Genomic DNA, 18568 nt, shown 5'->3' with positions numbered 1-18568 from the left:
CCAGCTGACACACAGTTGTGTCACTGGTCACTGAAAAGGACAGCTGGCAATCCTGAGCAAGTGATAGCTGGGCCTTTTACAGAATCATTGGGAGTGTTGCCAACAAATCTTTTAAGACATTGTTTTACACTAAATCAAACTTCCGTAATGATGGCTTTTCTGTGAATTGAGCCCATTGACTTGATGTTTGGGTCATCATCCAATTTTATTATCCCTGAAGGTAAATACTGACCCAAAAGAGAGTTTGATATTTACCTCTCGATTCAATAAATCTAAATGTTTATTCACCAAAAGACAGCTTCTGTTTATTATTTGTTTGTTTTACCTGAATTTTGTTTTCATATTGTTAAAAACTGATATATTAATGTATTTCAAATCACAATAAAGTGATGTGAAATCATTTACTCCTACAAGATAAAACAGTAACATTTTAAACATGTTAAGGAACCCATTATCTATCGTTTAAAATTAAATATGAGTTCATATTATAAGTTACCATTGTTAAAATGCTTTGGCAGTGAAGGATTTTAAAAATCCTTTAAGATCGGTTTTAAAGTACCATTATTTTTATATTGATAATGTTTCTCATTTACAGCCAATAGAGATCCTATAGTGAAAATTCTTGGCCCAGGATATGGGACCATTGAAGGAGAAGATATGTCTATGCTGCGCTTGCTGGACAGAATGAAAAAAGATGATGATCCTGATACAGAGATTAAAATGAAGATATCTCTTCTTCTTCAACAGCTGGATATGCAACTACTTAACAGTTCTTTAAAACGTATTTCACAGTAAGTACATTGCAAATGAAACTGTCCATTTTTAGCCAGTAATTTTTTTGTTTTGTTTTTAAATTAAATTCATTTTAACCCAAAACATGTGCTTTTGGTGTGATATGAAGAAATCACTCAAAAAGATATGAAAGTAATTATCTTTATTGATTTATGAAAACCAGGAAAAGTTGCTGAAATGAAAGATGTTTTCTGGAGGTTTAACAATATGAGTATAAATGTGTGTGTGTGTTTGTGTGTGTGTGTGTGTGTGTGTGTGTGTGTGTGTGTGTGTATACATTTCTATGCATGAAGGACATATGTTCTGTATTTGAAAGCAACTCAATATAATTTATATAAATAAATAATACACTAGTAATTAAAACTTTTTAATAGAGTTGTTCATTTAGTTATGAAAGCACACAAAAGATACTGAATTTGTCGAAGCGTTATATCAGTTTCATTTTAGTTGTGAAGCTAAAATTTCACTAAATAGCTATTTGCATATTTTTAGTTGTTTTTCCTACTACTCTGAAACTAGTGAAAGGAAAGAGCAAAATCCCTTTATACAATTGTCTTGATTATTTTTTGAAAATCTATTTTTTATTATTAGATTTTTAGACATTTTCTGTTAATTACAGAGAGGTGAGATTAACTCCAGCTGCTGTAAAAAATGAAGTGGATCTGCTGAAACATTTCTCTGGAGAAGGAGAAGATACCGTGCTGGAATCTCTTGAATATATATCAGGTTAAAATTCTACCTTTTATGTTTTTGTTTGATCATGTTTGACATTTACACCTATACATTAAATATAATAAATTTTATTTTTTTAATGTAGATATTAAAATAAATTAATTATCTCTTACTGATTTAAAGTGTGTATTTCTATTTTTAAGTAATAATATAGAACAACATGTACCTACAGATATGGAGCTGAATTCTTCAACCTTGATTTACATAAATAATCCCTATTCATGTCTCATTGAATTCACTCGGACTAATTAAGGGCTTGATCCTGATAAGTGCTGCACAGGTGTTTAAGTGGTTTGTTGGATCAGGCCGGAATTCTCACCACTTTGCAGGATCAAGTCCTAAATGAGTTTGGATTGTTGACATAAGTAAGAGTTGTAGGACTGGGACCTTAATTTGTATGAATTTTATAATTAAAAATCCATTCAGGTCTTATTATTAGAAATAGCAATATATTTTTAAAAATAACAAAAACACTATTGTTGCAGATTATGAATTCTCCAATGGATGTCGAGCCCCACCTTGGAGACAAGTCCATGGGGAAATTTGTTATTTGATTGTTAAACCACATGACACTGATCCTTTGTACATCACTTGCAGCACAGCAGGAGTGTTTTTAAATGGAGTAAGTAACAAAAAAACTCAAATCTGGGATAAAAGAAACTTGAGTACGTAAAAATGGGTGAGTCCTACCTGAGGATTTAGGGCAGTTGCATTCAACCAAGAGCTGAAGAGTTACTTTAGTGGCACTGCAGAAAGAGAGAAAATAATCATGGCATGATGCCATATATTTTTACGTTTTGACTATAGGTCATTATTTCTTTTTCTGCTATTGCCTGAACAGTGAATTCTAGTGGTTTACACTTCACTTGTAAATTTACTTTGTTACCACATGTGTGAAGCAGCACATAAAATGCTTGTTTTGCACATTCTTTTCACTATATCTAGCTATTAGAGGAAGTTGAGTATGAAACAGATCTGTTAATGAATCCTGAAGAATGGCAAGATGCGTACCATTACATTCTTTCTGAATTATATCATATTGTCCATAATCTACATTTTCACTTTTAAGCATGCGAGCACTTCCATTGAAGTGACTGGGGGCGAAGTGTCTACACAGTAGCAAAAAAAAGTTTGCTAACTCTTTGGACTCTGAGGGACAGTGTTATATTTAAGGTGTCAGAATTCAGGAATTCCTTGTACAAACTTATTTATCTCAGCCACAAACCCAACTCACTACTTTTGATTCTGATATTCCTTTGTTTGTGGATTTTAGAGGGGTGGGAAAAGTCAGACTTTTAGTGGAAACTCAGTAACAGTCTTAAGTGTCTTGCCCAAATTCACATAGGAAGTCCATGAGAGAGCAGGGAGTAGACACACATTTCTTCTTCAAGTACTGTCCCTATGAGTGCTCCACTTTGGGTGTGTGTTTTCCCCGCACCTTCAATTGGAGATTTTCATTAGCAGTGTCCATTTGGCCCACGCATGTGCCCTGCAAGTCCTCATGCTCTGCACCAAGGCTATATAATGCTGCATGGGCGAACTTCCCTCAGTTCCTTCTCAGCTGCCTCAGCCTGAGATTGAGTTTTAGCATATCTGCCTTGAGCTTGCCTCTGCTAAAATGTTTTCCTAGTTGTTAGCTGAGTTTAGTTTAGTCCAGGGCTGGGCAAACTTTGTGGCCCAAGGGCCACATCTGGGTATGGAGATTGTATGGTGGGCCATGAATGCTCACAAAATTTGAGGTTGGGTGCAGGAGGGGGTGAGGGCTTTGGCTGGGGTTGCAGGCTCTGGGGTGGAGCCAGAAATGAGGAGTTCAAGGTGCAGGAGGGGGCTCAGGGCTAGAGCACGGGGTTGGAGTTTGGGGAGGGGAGGGCTCCAGCTGGGGGTGGTGGGGCTGGGGATGAGGGATTTGGGGTGCAGGAGGGTGCTCCAGGCTGGGACCAAGGAATTCGGAGGGCGGGAGGGGGATTAGGGGTGGGGCAGGCGGTTGGGGCATGGGAGGAGGTCGGGGTGCAGGCTCCAGGTGGTGCTTACTTCAAGCAGCTTCCGGAAGCAGCGGCATGTCCCCCTTCTGGTTCCTACCCAGAGGCGCGGCTAGGCAGCTCTGCGCACTGCCTCATCTGCAGGCGCCATCCCTGCAGCTTCCATTGGCAGCGGTTCCCGGCTAATGGGAGCTGCGGGGGTGGCGCCTGGGGCAGGGGCAGCATGTGGAGCCCCCTGGCTGCTCCTATGAGTAGGAGCCAGAGGGGGGACTTGCCGCTGCTTCTGGGAGCTGTGCAGAGCCACAGCACGTGCGGAGCGGGGCAAGCCCCTGATCCTGCTCCCTGGCGAGAGATCGAGGACCAGATTAAAACGTCTGATGGGCTGGATGCAGCCCACAGGCCGTAGTTTACTCACCCCTGATCTATTCTGTTAGTTTTTTAGTTTAGCTTATTTTAGTAGTTGAGAGGTTTGTTTTATCCTCTTCCTTCCCTTTGGGAAGGCATGCTTTCCTGGCTCACCAGGGTTTAAATGCTGCCTTGCCAAGTGGCCATCCCAATTAGAGATGGCCACTCCAAGTGCTTTTAGTGCCTAGCAGAGTAACACATCCCACAGAAGTGTAACTTCTGTCTGGCCTTTAAGTCCAGGGCATGGAAGAATCAGGAGATGAAGTTGAAGTTGTGAATGATCGAGGGTTCCCTTCATCCCACTTGAGAGCCTGGTCAGGAGCATGCCCCTATGCAGTCTCCGGGTAGATCCAGTGCCCCATTGACCTTGGCTCAGCACTCCCCCAGAAAGGGGAAAACTCCAGAGACCTCCTCAGAGGGTCCCAGGAAGAGGAGCTCTAACGTCCTTCATAAGGAATCTACTCCAAAAAGACCTCGATCTACCAGTAGGTAGACCAACTCAGAAACTTTGACCTCTCAACCTGGTGTCTTAGAAGTGAAGGTCTATCCCCATACTGGCAGGACTGGAAAACCCCAAAGCTCTTCTAAGAGCAAACGTGGCTCCGAGAGATCTTAGGTAGTATCTGGACATGATAAAGATGGCAAGGAAAGACATTCCTCCAGTCTGGTACCATTGAATATGGCTCTACTTTCCAGTGCCTCCCCTAACAGGTTCCTTGGTACCGTACAAGCCTAAGTATCTGATTTCCTCAGTGCCCACCATAACAGATCATGCAAGGTTATGCCTTTGTTGCTTCCAGAGATGGCTCAGAACAGTCTACTCACAAACAAAGCTCAGACAAACAGGTTTCATTTCCACTTCAGGTGAAAGATTCCCTAGGCCGGTGGAAAGATCATCAAACGTTGGTGCAGGTATTCCTTTTCTCCAGCTGAATTTCACAGTCACCATAACGATGGATGCATCCCTGTTGAGAGAGAGGGCATGTTTCAGTACAATCCAGGAAGATGATCACCTCATGAAAGCAGTCTTCACATCAACCTGTTGGAACTCAGGGCAATCAGAAATGCTTGCCTTCATTTTTTATCTCTCGTCAAGTCAAGTCAATGATGGTTATAATAGATAAAATCACAGAGCAGGTCCTCAAGGAATCAATTCTGAAGCACTTAGAGGAGAGGAAAGTGATCAGGAACAGTCAGCATGGATTCACCAAGGGCAAGTCACGCCTGACTAATCTAATTGCCTTCTATGACGAGATAACTGGCTCTGTGGATGAGGGGAAACCAGTGGACGTGTTGTTCCTTGACTTTAGCAAAGCTTTTGACACGGTCTCCCACAGTATTCTTGCTAGTAAGTTAAAGAAGTATGGGCTGGATGAATGGACTATAAGGTGGATAGAAAGCTGGCGAGATCATCGGGCTCAACAGGTAGTGATCAATGGCTCCATGTCTAGTTGACAGCTGGTATCAATGGAGTGCCCCAAGGGTCGGTCCTGGGGCTGGTTTGGTTCAATATCTTCATAAATGATCTGGAGGATGGTGTGGACTGCACCCTCAGCAAGTTTGCAGATGACAGTAAACTGGGAGGAGAGGTAGATAAGCTGGAGGCTAGGGATAGGATACAGAGGGCCCTAGACAAATTAGAGGATTGGGCCAGAAGAAATCTGATGAGGTTCAACAAGGATAAGTGCAGAGTCCTGCACTTAGGACGGAAGAATCCCATGCACCGCTACAGACTAGGGACTGAATGGCTAGGCAGCATTTCTGCAGAAAAGGACCTAGGGGTTACAGTGGACAAGAAGCTGGATATGAGTCAAAAGTGTGCCCTTGTTGCCAAGAAGGCCAATGGCATTTTGGGATGTATAAGTAGGGGCATTGCCAGCAGATCGAGGGACGTGATCGTTCCCCTCTATTCGGCATTGGTGAGGCCTCATCTGGAGTACTGTGTCCAGTTTTGGGCCCCACGCTACAAGAAGGATGTGGAAAAATTGGAAAACGTCCAGCGGAGGGCAACAAAAATGATTACGGGACTGGAACACATGACTTATGAGAAGAGGCTGAGGGAACTGGGGATGTTTAGTCTACGGAAGAGAAGAATGAGGGGGGATTTGATAGTTGCTTTCAACTACCTGAAAGGGGGTTCCAAAGAGGATGGATCTAGACTGTTCTCAGTGGTAGCAGACGACAGAACGAGGAGTAATTGTCTCAAGTTGCAGAGGGGGAAGTTTAGGTTGGATATTGGGAAATACTTTTTCATTAGGAGGGTGGTGAAACACTGGAATGCGTTACCTAGGGAGGTGGTGGAATCTCCTTCCTTAGAAGTTTTTAAGGTCAGGCTTGACAAAGCCCTGGCTGGGATGATTTAGTTGGGTGTTGGTCCTGCTTTGAGCAGGGGGTTGGACTAGATGACCTCCTGAGGTCCCTTCCAACCCTGATATTCTATGATTCTATGATAATGTGGCCTGTATGTTTTATATCAACCAGCAACGAGGAGCAAGGTCTCTCTCTCTGGTGCATAATCCATTGTATACACATTTCAGCAATGTAGCTACCTGGCACTCAAAACACCCTGTCTGTTGCTCTCAGCGGGCATTTCTCCCATGACTACAAATGGGAGTTGGACTTTTGGACCCTCCATGGCATATTTCAAATTTGGGGATTTCCAGCAGTGGACCACTTCACCACTTTCACAAACTGGAAGTGTCGTCTGTTCTGGTCAAGAGGGGATCTAGGATGCCATTCTCTGGGGGATGCCTTCCTCCTACCTTGGACAAAGAGACTGTTCTACATATTTCCCCAAATGCCTCTGATATTGAGGGTGCTGAACAAAATCAGACAGGACAAAGCCAGGGTTATTCTAGTACTTGCAACATGATTGAGACAAGCATAGTATCCTTACCTATTTCACCTGTCCCTCTGTCCAGCAATAAAGCTTCCACTTACCCCTCATCTTCTTTTCCAAGACAGATAGATTGCTTCATCTCAACCTAGGAGTTCTCTGCCAGAAGACATGGCTCCTCGATATTTCATGGGGCTAGAACAGTTTGTTTACATTGACTGACTGCAGGCACAGCCACCCGCAGCTTCCAGTGGCTGCAGTTCCCCATTCCCAGCCAATGGGAGCTGCGGGAAGTGGCGGCCAGCATGTCCCTGCAGCCCGCGCTGCTTCCCACAGCTCCCATTGGCCGGGACTGGCAAACTGTGGCCACTGGGAGCTGCAGGCAGCCGTGCCTGCAGATGGTCAGTGTAAGCTGGGCCGCGTGTGGCCCGCGGGCTGCAGGTTCCCCACCACTGGGCTAGAGTCTGCCTTTTCTGTGGAGGTACTACAAGTGTTATTAAACAGTAGGAAAGAATCTACCCAAAATACTTATCTTCAATAGTGGAAGAAATTTAGCCATTGATGTGAACGTCCATGACTCGCATCCAAATCTTCCCCACTCTTTGTTATCCGGGATTGCCTGTTTTCTTCAGTTGCAGGAGGATTATCAACCAACTCAGTCAAGGTTTACTTGGCCGCCATAACAGCCTTTCATTTTCCAGTGGAAATGTTCTTTTTGTTTGCTCACCCAGCAACTTGAAAAGTTCATCAAAGGATTGGGGAATGTTTTCCCTCAAGTGAAAGACCCCACTCCATCTTGGGATCTTAGTTGAGTTCTCAGATGTCTTAAAAGTCCTCTCTGTGAACCAAAGGTGACCTGCTCCTTACTGAACCTGTCTGTGATGACGGGCCTTTTTGGTAGCCCTCACATCAACCCAAAGAGTCTGAGACATTTGGGCCTTAATGGCAGACTCTCCTTTCATGATTTTGTTCAAGGACAAACTTTTCTTATGTCCACCCCCTAAATTCATACCAAGGTGTCATCTGAGTTTCATCTTAATCAAACCATTCTTTTACCCTTTTTTCCACAAAACCACATACTTCCTAACAGCAGACTTCCTTCCATCCCTCAGGTGTCAGAAGAGCAATGGCCTTCTATATAGACAAAACCAAACCATTTCAGAGGTCTCCTAGACTATTTGTTTCCATTGCAGACAGATCTAAAGGATCCACACTCTCCTCCCAGAGGCAATCAAGGTGGATCTTTGGGTGTATTAATGCACGTTATATGTTGCCAGCTTTCAACCTCCTTTCATGGTATTAGCATTCTCTATTAGGTTGCAATGAACATCTATGGCATTACTTAAAGATGTTCCAGTATCTGCAGAGCCAGTACATGGTCTTCAGTACATACCTTCTCCAAGCACTGTGCCTTGGTCCATGCCTCTAGATTTGGTGTGGCAGTTGGTTATGCAGCTCCGTCTTCATTTCTGGACCTGATTCTGTAGCTCCCTCCTTGCTGTGGGTATACTGCTCTCGGGAGTCATCTGAAGTGGAGCAACCATAGGGACACTATTCAAAGAAGAAGAGGTTACTCACCTTGTGCAGTAATTGTAGTTCTTTGAGATGTATGTCCCTATGGGTGCTCCACTACCTGCTCTCCTTCCCCTGTACTTCAGAGTTTCCTTGTAGAACTTTGTGGTAGACTTTGTAGTAGAGGGTGGTTTGCCTGTGCAGTCCCATATAGACCTGGTGCGGAGCACAAGGACATGTAGGACACATGTGCAGGCTGAACGGACACTGCTAATGAAAAATCTCTGAATGAAGGCATGCGGGGTACATGTCACCTAAAGTGGAGCCCCCATAGGGACACACATATTGAAGAACTACAGTTACTGCACAAGGTTACTGCACCCTCTCCTTCCTGAGTCCCAGTCCCAAACTATTTTTCTCTCTTCTTATGATGATTGCTTGTATAAAAATATAAAAGTTTGGGACAAATATAATAAAGAATAAAACCTACACAAAATTTCAGTTTTTTAAGGAAAAAACCCCATACTTTTTTTGCCCCAGCTATAAATAAGGACATGATCTTCTAAACACATTCTACTGGATGAAGTTCTTACTACTATGAGTCCCATTGAAATAACAGATTAATAGACTTTGTGGCCAGAAGGGGCCATTAGCACCATCTAATCTGACCTGCATAACACAAACCATAAAATGTCACTCAGTAATTCCTTCATCAAGTCCATAACTTCTGATTGAGCTACAGCATATCTTTTAGAAAGACATCCATTCTTGATTTTAAGATTTCAGGTGATAAAGACTCAATCACATCCCTAATTAAGTTCTTCCAATGGTTAATTACTATCAAAAATGTGTGCTTTATTTCTAGTCTGGATTTGTCTAGTTTTAGCTTCCAGCCATTAGCACTTGTTATGCTTATGTCAGCTAAATTAAAGAGCACTCTACTGTCAGAAATCTTCTCCCCATGTAGGAAGTTATAGAACATTGTTAAGTCACCTCTTAATCTTCTTTATGATCAACTATAAACAGATTGAGCTTCTGTATTCTCTCACTGTAAGGCAGGCTTTCCAGATCTCAAATCAGTGCTGTAGCTCTTTTCTATATCCTTTCCAATTTGTCACTATCCGTTTTAAAGTATGAACACCAGAACTGGACACAATATTCCAATAATAATCTTGCTAATGCCATATACAGTGGTAATATCCCCTCCACATTGCTACTTGCTATTTCCCTGATTATACATCTTAGCTTTCTTAGCCACTGCATCCAATGAAGTGAGCTGTAGCTCACGAAAGCTTATGCTCAGATAAATGTGTTAGTCTCTAAGGTGCCACAAGTACTTCTTTTCTTTTTGCGAATACAGACTAACACAGCTGCTACTCTGAAACCTGCATCATACTAGAGGCTTATGTTTATTTGGTTTCCCCCCATGGTCCCTAAGTCCCTTTCCATGGGACTACTCACAAAGCACCACATGCAGTAGTAACTACTTGCAGGACTGGGTCTAAGATGCTGATCCTGCAATGAGCTCCATGTGAGTGGACCCTGGGGCCCCTGCTAATCCCCACTGGCATTCATTGGGGCTCTCTGCTGGCACAATGGTCAGTTGTGTGAAGATCATTGCAAGCTTGGGACCTATGTTTCTTAACAGTATTTACCTTACAGATGGAAATCTATTATGAAAGAGAATAATAATAATAATTTAAAATTGTGTTCTTTTTTAAGGGTAGAGAAAAGGAGAAAGATGATATTGACTATGAGAGAAAAAGTGACATATATAAAGATCTTATAACATTATTAAGGGAAAGATCACCAAAATTTGTAGAGAATATCGCTAAACAGGTATGTATATTCTGATATTATTTTACATACTGTACTGTGATATAGTCTGCTCCCATATCGGTAGTGGTGCCTAGCAGTGAGCTCATCCCGGTTACGTGGCATGGCCCTTTAAGATTTTGGGAGGCTTTGATGTATGCAAAAGATCTAGGAAATGAGGTATTGGTGGAGAGGAAGTCCCCAGAATATGTAATGATTTGGAGAAAGTCAGTTACTGTTTGTTTAAGGGGCTGGGACCAAAAGTCTTGCAGAGTATGTGGGGCCAGTCTCTCCTTTCTTCCAATCAATTGGGAATGAGCTGGAAGTAGAGGGCTGTCTATATTCAGAGAGACACCACGAGGAGAAGGTTATTAGCTGAATCCTCTGAATCTGGGGACTATTTGGAGAAAGGGGCCAACTGAATGAGAAGCTGGTTGAAAGCCACAGCTGGCCTGAGGTAATGAGCACAGCTCAAAAAGGGGAGCAGTGGGCCTTCTGTGCTGAGGACAGAGTAGCTTGACTAAAACCCCCTATCTCCAAGAAACAGGGCTGTTAAGACTCGTGAACCTAAAGGAAGCTGTATGAACTAAATAAACTGAACCCTGGGAGAAGGGGAGTATTGTTTAAAGACTCTGGAGGCAAGTGGTTTATTTCTGAACACTAGTAGAGCAAGCTGAGGGCGGTGTGCATGCAGGGCCTTGCTTGGCCAACAGGGGGCATGTCCTTTGAGTCACTGTTACAAATAACTGCATTTGTAAGAATTACATGGGTTCTGATCAACTTGGTCTAAAACACAAAATCGCTATATAATGGACTTGCAAAGTTGCTAGATTTCTGCAGCAATGTTTCTAAAGAAAGTTAGTAAAAATCTGCTGCATATTTCATGTTTTCTGTTGTAGCTACAATGCATATCCGTGATTAGATGTAGAATTTCGAAGAACTTGCAATGCCTTAATCTCTTTTGTATTTATGTAATACCCTATACTAAATATATTCATATGCTATAACATCAAATCATGACAATGGGAGACTATTTTTATCCTCACTCGTCCATGAGTGAGCTAGTAAGTGTAAAAAATATCGTTGTGATTACTGGTTTCCGAGTAGCAGCCGTGTTTAGTCTGTATTCGCAAAAAGAAAAGGAGTACTTGTGGCACCTTAGAGACTAACAAATTTATTTGAGCATAAGCTTTCATGAGCTACAGCTCACTTCATCGGATGCATTCAGTGGAAAATACAGTGGGGAGATTTATATACACAGAGAACATGAAACAATGGGTGTTATCATACACACTGTAAGGAGAGTGATCACTTAAGATGAGCTAATACCAGCAGGAGAGCGGGGAGGGGGGTGAAGAAAACCTTTTGTAGTGATAATCAAGGTGGGCCATTTCCAGCAGTTGACAAGACATTCTTGGTAGAAATGGCCCACCTTGATTATCACTACAAAAGGTTCCCCCCGCGCCCCCGCTCTCCTGCTGGTATTAGCTCATCTTAAGTGATCACTCTCCTTACAGTGTGTATGATAACACCCATTGTTTCATGTTCTCTGTGTATATAAATCTCCCCACTGTATTTTCCACTGAATGCATCCGATGAAGTGAGCTGTAGCTCACGAAAGCTTATGCTCAAATAAATTTGTTAGTCTCTAAGGCGCCACAAGTACTCCTTTTCTTTTTGTGATTACTGTATTTGTACTACCTTATTTTTCAGTGACACCTTTCTAATATTTCTAACTACGTAAAATATTTTTAAAAGTTGAAATGTCAAGTTTTTAATTAATTTGTTTTTTTCTTCCAAATATATGTTTCTTTTGATAAAACTTATCTAGAGAAAATTCTGTCAAGTATCATTATCGAACAGTAATTGCTACAATTTTATGGATTAAGCTACCAGTTTTATCAGTCATCTGCAGCTATAAGCCTCCTTCCAGAATAGCTGTGGTATGATACAGTGTTATAACATACAATTTATAGTTTTTATTACTGTAAGTGCAAAATCCAGCCTAAAGAGAAAATGAATAATGAAAATGGGTAAATGAATAAAAACACAATCAGATTTATATAATAGATTTCTAGGGACAATGGAAACCACAAGATGAGAAAAATTGGAATGGTATTTACAGTACAACTCACCAGACCGTTAGTATGTAATATAAAAACACAGCCTTATAATACATACCATTTAAATTTAATTAATAATTGTTCATACTTTGGTATCATCAACAATTTCTTTTTCTAAAGTTGTGTTTCTAAAGATAAATAACTTATCTGAGTATTTCAAGAAATAATTTTGTTGTAATTTGGTGTCCCATCAGTATATGAGCTCAGTTTCTAATTTTGCATAAAAAGCTTTGATAATCCCTCATCAGCCTGGTATTGTTCTTTATGCAGCTGTAGAATTTTTAAAATAGGAAAATGTATTTTAACATAAAAGCTCAACTTTCTTTGACAAGATTTTCTATAATGAAACCATTTACATTTATAACTTCATCCATTATGACAAATATAAAGATATCCCCCATTTGTTGCAAGAGTTGTCTTTGATATGAATGTCAGAGTTGAGAAATATGCTTTCAGCTCATATAGCATGTGTTGCTACCATGCTACAGCAGCTCTAAGATTTAAGTGTGTCTTTGGCTTCTGTTTGGACTGCAACATTAGCTAGAGTAAGAAATGTCACATTTTATCTATTACAATAGCATCCAGTAGTGCCAATACAGTTAAAGTTGTTTCATCATTCCTATTTACAGACATCTCTTTACAGATTTTCAATGGTTTATAACTTGGCAATAAAATTAATTACAGGTTGAAACTTGTCAGAAGGCCTCCACCATTATTGGAATTTAGGCTTTTTAAAATATCCTCTTAGGTTTATGTAGTACCTCTCAGCCAAAAGAATCCCAAAGCATTTTATCCAACAAATTACAATCAGAAGTAAAGAAGAATATTATATCCAACTGAATCTATAGAAGAAGTTAGGTAGGAAGAATGTTATTATTTAAATTGAAATTTATCCAATATACCAAGGCTAATAGCCTTCTCCTTGTAAAACGTGCCATAGGATCTTTAGGATACGTCTACATTGTACGTCTACATTCCTTTTGGCAACATGTAGAGTAACATACCCTACATGGCCCCCTGGCATGGGTCTAAACAGCAGTGTGAGACACTGCTTAGGTGAAGAGAGTAAAGACACTCCTGAACCCTGTGAATATGTACCTGGGTATATACCCTACAGGGCTCTCTACTTGCCCAAGTAGTGCCACCCCATCCATACTGCTATTTTTAGCAGTATAGTGTCTCACTGCCTCCCTGTTGCTGGAGTCTTTTCTTGCCACATGGAAATGCTCCAGCAGTGGAGAATAACTCTGGCAGTGGGGAAAAACTCTGGCATCTGCCTGCACTAGAGCCTTTTCCTGCCATAGAGAGCTGCCAGAGCCTTTCCTTGTCACAGTGAAAGACTCCAGCAGTGGGGAAACGTTCTGGCAAGGGGGAGGCAGTGTGGAAAGGCTCTGGCTGCTCCCCGCTACCTTCCCCCTGCCAGAGTCCTTCCATTGACACATGTAAGCTGCCTCAAGTGGTTTGCAGTGTACTTATAGCCTTAATATCCACAAAGGTTCAGGACCTTAGTTTTATATTTCATTTGAAAGATGGTTCCTCCAGCAGCAGAGTGGCCCCCTCACACCATACTGGAGCACTGGTTTTAAGTACTGACTGTTTGGGAAGAATGCCACCTACTGAAGCACTAATATATGGGGGAGAGGAATAGCTTAGTGGTTTGAGCATTGGCCTGCTAAACCCACGGTTGAGAGTTCAATCCTTGAGAGGGCCATTTAGGGATCTGGGGCAAAAATTGGGGATTGGTCCTTCTTTGAGCAGGGGGTTGGACAAGAAGATGACTTCCTGAGGTCCCTTGCAACCCTGATATTCTATTCTATAACTTCCTAAAGCGCTTTGGTTTATCTTGCCATTTAAATTCTAACCAGAACCTGGCATCTTGAAGCAGGCAACATACTTCCTTTACATTTTGCATAGCATAAAGCACATTTTATGGTGTTTAGTAAATAACTGTCAACTATGTTTAGCTTATTGAGATATGGCTCCATATGAGAAAACCCTGCACCATAAGTATCATCCTTTCCTAGCTTTTCTCAGCAGAGAGCTAGGATTTGAACTGATATAGAGACTGATCTACACACTCCTAATAACAAAAGGAGTACTTATTAGAGCATAAGAAATTTGTTAGTCTCTAAGGTGCCACAAGTACTCCTTTTCTTTTTACGGATACAGACTAACACGGCTGCTACTCTGAAATTCCTAATAACAGTTTCTCCATCTCATGGGTGAAATCATTTATGGAATAACATAGAGAAGCTTGCATTGCTACTGCCTTTGCTGTATCTGTTCTTTGGTTAATGGCTACAATTTCCTGTACAGTCAATCTGGCATATTTCACAAGCACTAAAAAACTTAAAAAGCATATTGCATATGCTGGGGGAGAATTGTTAGAAGGGAAAATATTCTTGCTGCAGTGAGTAACTGTTCTTTTTTGTAACTGTGATTTTAAGTGGTTAGAAAGAAATACATGGTATTTATCAATACAGAAACAGAATGTACAGTATGTGAGGTCTGGAACAAGTTTGCTTTGTTCGGAGGAGAGAACTTCCTCCGAACAGTCTCCTGCTAATGTTCTTTAGGAGAAACAGGAAGAAGAGATAACTTCTTTCAGCCTAAAATCTCACCCTCTTCTGTTGTTGATACTTCACACTCAGGGTATGGGTCAAGGATCTGAGTCTTCATGTTTGCATGCCAAGATGAGGAATACTGTACCTTCCTCAAGGCCCTGGGCCACAACTGCCATCCTTTCAAAAGCTCAACAGGACTCCTTTCAGAACTCATCAGCACTAATTTGTAATTGACTTGGAGAGCACAGTCCATTATTGAGCAGTGTTAAGCAGGGTCTGGGATTCCTTTCATTGACCTTTTAAAGCTGTTATACAAGAGAGTTGCATGGTACCTAGTTGAAGCTGGTGGGTATAACAGCTGCCCTTCATTTGGGATAAATGTCAGAAGCAGTTAAGCTCCTTTTGGAATAAGGTAACTGAAACAATAGGAGCCACCACCCAAAATGAAGGCCACATGCAAGGCTGATCAGGAGCTGAGCTCATAAGCACGGAAACTAAGGGTGTGTGAGGAGGGTGTGTGATGTTGCAGCATCCCCGACCTGTGCCTAGGGTCCCGGCTGCCGGCCCCATGCCTGAGGCTCTGCTCCTGGCCCGTGCCAAGGGTCCTGGCTGCCAGTCCCACGCCTGCCACCAGCTGTGGCCCCGGCCCCCTTACCCCTGTCTGTGTCTCCCCCACTCCCAAAGCCAAGACTCTGGGGGGCGGGGGGCATGGACAGGGATAAGGGGAGCACGAGTTTGGGGACCACTGCTTTACAGTTTCCTTAGCTGGCTTTCAGCACCCTCACTACGAAGTGTTCCAGCGCCACTGGCTGAGCTATGTGGGTGGAGAGGTTTATTTGAGGCTGAATGCAAAGGCAGAGGGCTTTGTATTTTTTTGCTGGGCAGAGAAGGAGCAGAAAGCCAAGGACAGCTAGAGAAGCACACTTATAGTGTCACTTTGAGAAAAATCAAAGAGAGACAGATCAAGTGCTGGTTGGAATATTGAGCAAGGAAACTGTCTCCTGTTTGATTCCTACTGTGTTTCGGGAAACAGGACTTTGTGTACATTCTTTGTAAATGAATAGGCTTTCACAAAAAACCCCAACAACTATCATTTTCTCCTCCTAACAGAAACAACCTGCAATACCCTGAATGTTGGCTCACAAGGCAACAATACAGTATATATTTCCCCTACACGGAAGAGCTAAATTATTTATCATAAAAATGTAATTAGCTGGAAGAAAATTCTTAGAGTTCATTTTCATGTTTATGGGACTCCATTTTATTTGGTGAAATGAGCAAATAATTAGGAGCCAAATTTTCAAGAGTAGACACTGCTTTTGAGTACTTCATTTTTGTGTGTCCAACTTTGAGACACCTTGGGCCTGATTTTCAGAGGTGCTGAGCTCAGGTTTACTTTAACTGAAGTAGCACATTTTTGAAAGTCAGACCTAAGGTATTTCAAGTCAGGCACATAAAACCAGTGGCTGGTTTTGACAGTTTTGGAATTAACCTTTAATATTTTGTTCTGTCTAAAAATAATACACTGTTTTAATAATATATTGCTTTAAAATTCATTCTACATCCTTGCTTAGACAAAAATAATTCTTCAGAACTATATATAAATGTGAATTTACAGTTCATAAGTATTGTGATGTATGAACATTTTTAGACATGATTACTGCAGTAAAGGTTTTAAAAAGGTTTGACTTCACATGATCACCAAAGATAGAAAACGCTAGATTTTTATAAATTATCCCCCATTGAAAATGGCACATATTTGAAGTTACTGTTTGTTAGATAACACACTTGCTTTTCTTAGTTTAATCATTTTTTGCTATGGTAATAAATGTAGCTACTTAACAAATGTAAATATTGATTTCTTCAATTTTGTCAGATAAATCACTTCTAACTCTGTATTCCCTACTGGTATAGAGTTACTGTTATACTGAAGAATTTAAAGTATATCAGCTTAGTGGCAGCAGCAAAATATTTTATTACCCCATGGGAGATCTAGGTTAGTAGATTCAATATTTAGAACATATAATGTAATAAAGGTTGGTATTGTCGAAGTGTAGTGTTCTTCATTTTAGTGGCAAGTAAGCAAACTGCCTCTGCTTTAGAACTCTTGAAGGTAGAGTTAATATAGAATTTAAAAATACAATAAGTGTTCCTGTTAGTATGGCAGAAATTCCCCAGAGATGTATATTTTTGAAAATATACAGTTTTTGAATTCATTATAAATTTTGTGTGTAAAATATTAAATGTACTATTATTTCTGCCGATCTGGAATAAATGGGTATTCCCTTCCTCATAGCAAATTGCTAGGTAGCAACAACTAACAGAAAAGCTCCAAAGATGTTGGTGTCTCTGGACAGCCGCTGCATTTCTCACTCTGTCTAAATGTAATTAAGTTGCAGCTCAGTTGTTATGATTGTTTCTCTGAGACAAAATAAATGGTTCTTTAGAGGAAACGATAGTTCTTCAAGTGATTGCTTATGTGTATTCCAATGGGGGGTGTGTGTGTGTGTGCGCGCGCTGCATGCACGATCGTCAGAAGGTTTTTCCCCTAGTGGTACCTGTCGGGTCGGCTGTGGAGCCCCCTGGAGTGGCGCCTTCATGGCGGTGTATATAGGTCCCTGCTGACCTGCCACCTGCTCAGTTCCTCCTTACCGCCAGTGACAGTCGTTGAAGCAGCTCAGTCTCTTGCATTTGCAGGTGGCTACCCAGTGGTTCCCTTTTTTCTTATTTGTAAATAGTTTAATTGAGTTGTAGTTACAGTAGTTAGTTAGTTAAGCTTACTTTGCCCCCCATCCACCCTCCCAGTTTTTCCCAGGGACCGTGGCATGCCTCGGTTGCAGGGGTTTAAAGGTGTGCGAGAGGTGTACGAAACGTATGCCCAGAGGCAATCTGCACACTGCTTGTCTTAAGTGCCTAGGAGAAGGTCATCAGACAAACAAATGCTCAGTTTGCAGGAGCTTTAGACCCAGGACTAAAAGAGAGTGGGACTATCGTTTAAAGCTCCTTCTGATGGTGTTGGCCCTCCGCCCTCAGCCAGTACCAGAAACAGCACCGGCATCATCAGTGCACAGTGCCCCGGCCTCGGTGTGGGACGCCCCGGCACCAAGAAAGGACTCCTCCAAGAAGCATCAGCACCAATCCCTGGCTCGTAAAGCCAGCTCTAGCAGGCGGCACCACTCACAGTCCCCGGTGCTGCATAAGAAAAAGAAGGCGGACAGGGGTCGTTCCCCCGTCAAGAAGCCCCAAGGGAATTCCAGCAGGGTGTGTCCCGCGGTGGGACACCCACGGCCTGGCCTTCAAGACCTGGCACTGTTGACTCCAGCCCCAACCGGAGGTCCCTTGAGTCCAGTGCCGATGGATTCCCAAACTCGGGGGGAATTGGAGGAAGATCTCCATCTCCCCTCCACGCTGCATACCACAAGGCAGTGCGGGACCTTATTGCCATGATGGCACAGTCCCCGGCCCCAAAGATGCGAGCACCGGCACTGCTCCAGATGTCGGCCCAAGTTCAGGCACCATCAGCGGCACCGACGATGGCACCATCTATGGCATATGACAGCATTTATGTGGCACCATCTCCGGCACTCTTCATGACACCGATGGCGGCACCGCCCCCTGTTCACCATCGGGGCAAGCCCACAATGTTTCGGCGCCGCTCCCCATCACCTCGGCCGCTCTCTGGCACCATTGGGCTCCGCCCCCCCATGGTCGGGCTCAGAGTACTCTTCCGACTCGGAGGTTGAGTCTTCTGTCTCCCAACACAGCTGGTACCACTCACGATCCTGGCACCGGTGCCAGCACCATAGAGTC

General features: G+C 42.3%; 1 protein-coding gene across 3 annotated transcripts in view; it reads left to right on the top strand.

The window, feature by feature from the left end:
* The window catches only part of ODAD2 (outer dynein arm docking complex subunit 2), a 187025-nt gene that overhangs the window by 9693 nt on the left and 158764 nt on the right, over positions 1–18568 (top strand). For all 3 annotated transcript variants that reach the window (XM_074946138.1, XM_074946140.1, XM_074946139.1), the window contains exons 4-7: positions 596–791; positions 1412–1518; positions 2010–2146; positions 9979–10095. In XM_074946138.1, the coding sequence (XP_074802239.1) occupies positions 596–791; positions 1412–1518; positions 2010–2146; positions 9979–10095 (557 nt within the window). The remainder of the gene's footprint in view (positions 1–595; positions 792–1411; positions 1519–2009; positions 2147–9978; positions 10096–18568) is intronic.

The sequence above is a fragment of the Natator depressus genome, chromosome 2 (genome assembly GCF_965152275.1).
Source record: "Natator depressus isolate rNatDep1 chromosome 2, rNatDep2.hap1, whole genome shotgun sequence".
In the NCBI taxonomy this organism is placed as follows: Eukaryota; Metazoa; Chordata; order Testudines; family Cheloniidae; genus Natator; species Natator depressus.
Note: the sequence above shows the minus strand (reverse complement) of the source record. Positions and strands in the feature narration are given on the sequence as shown.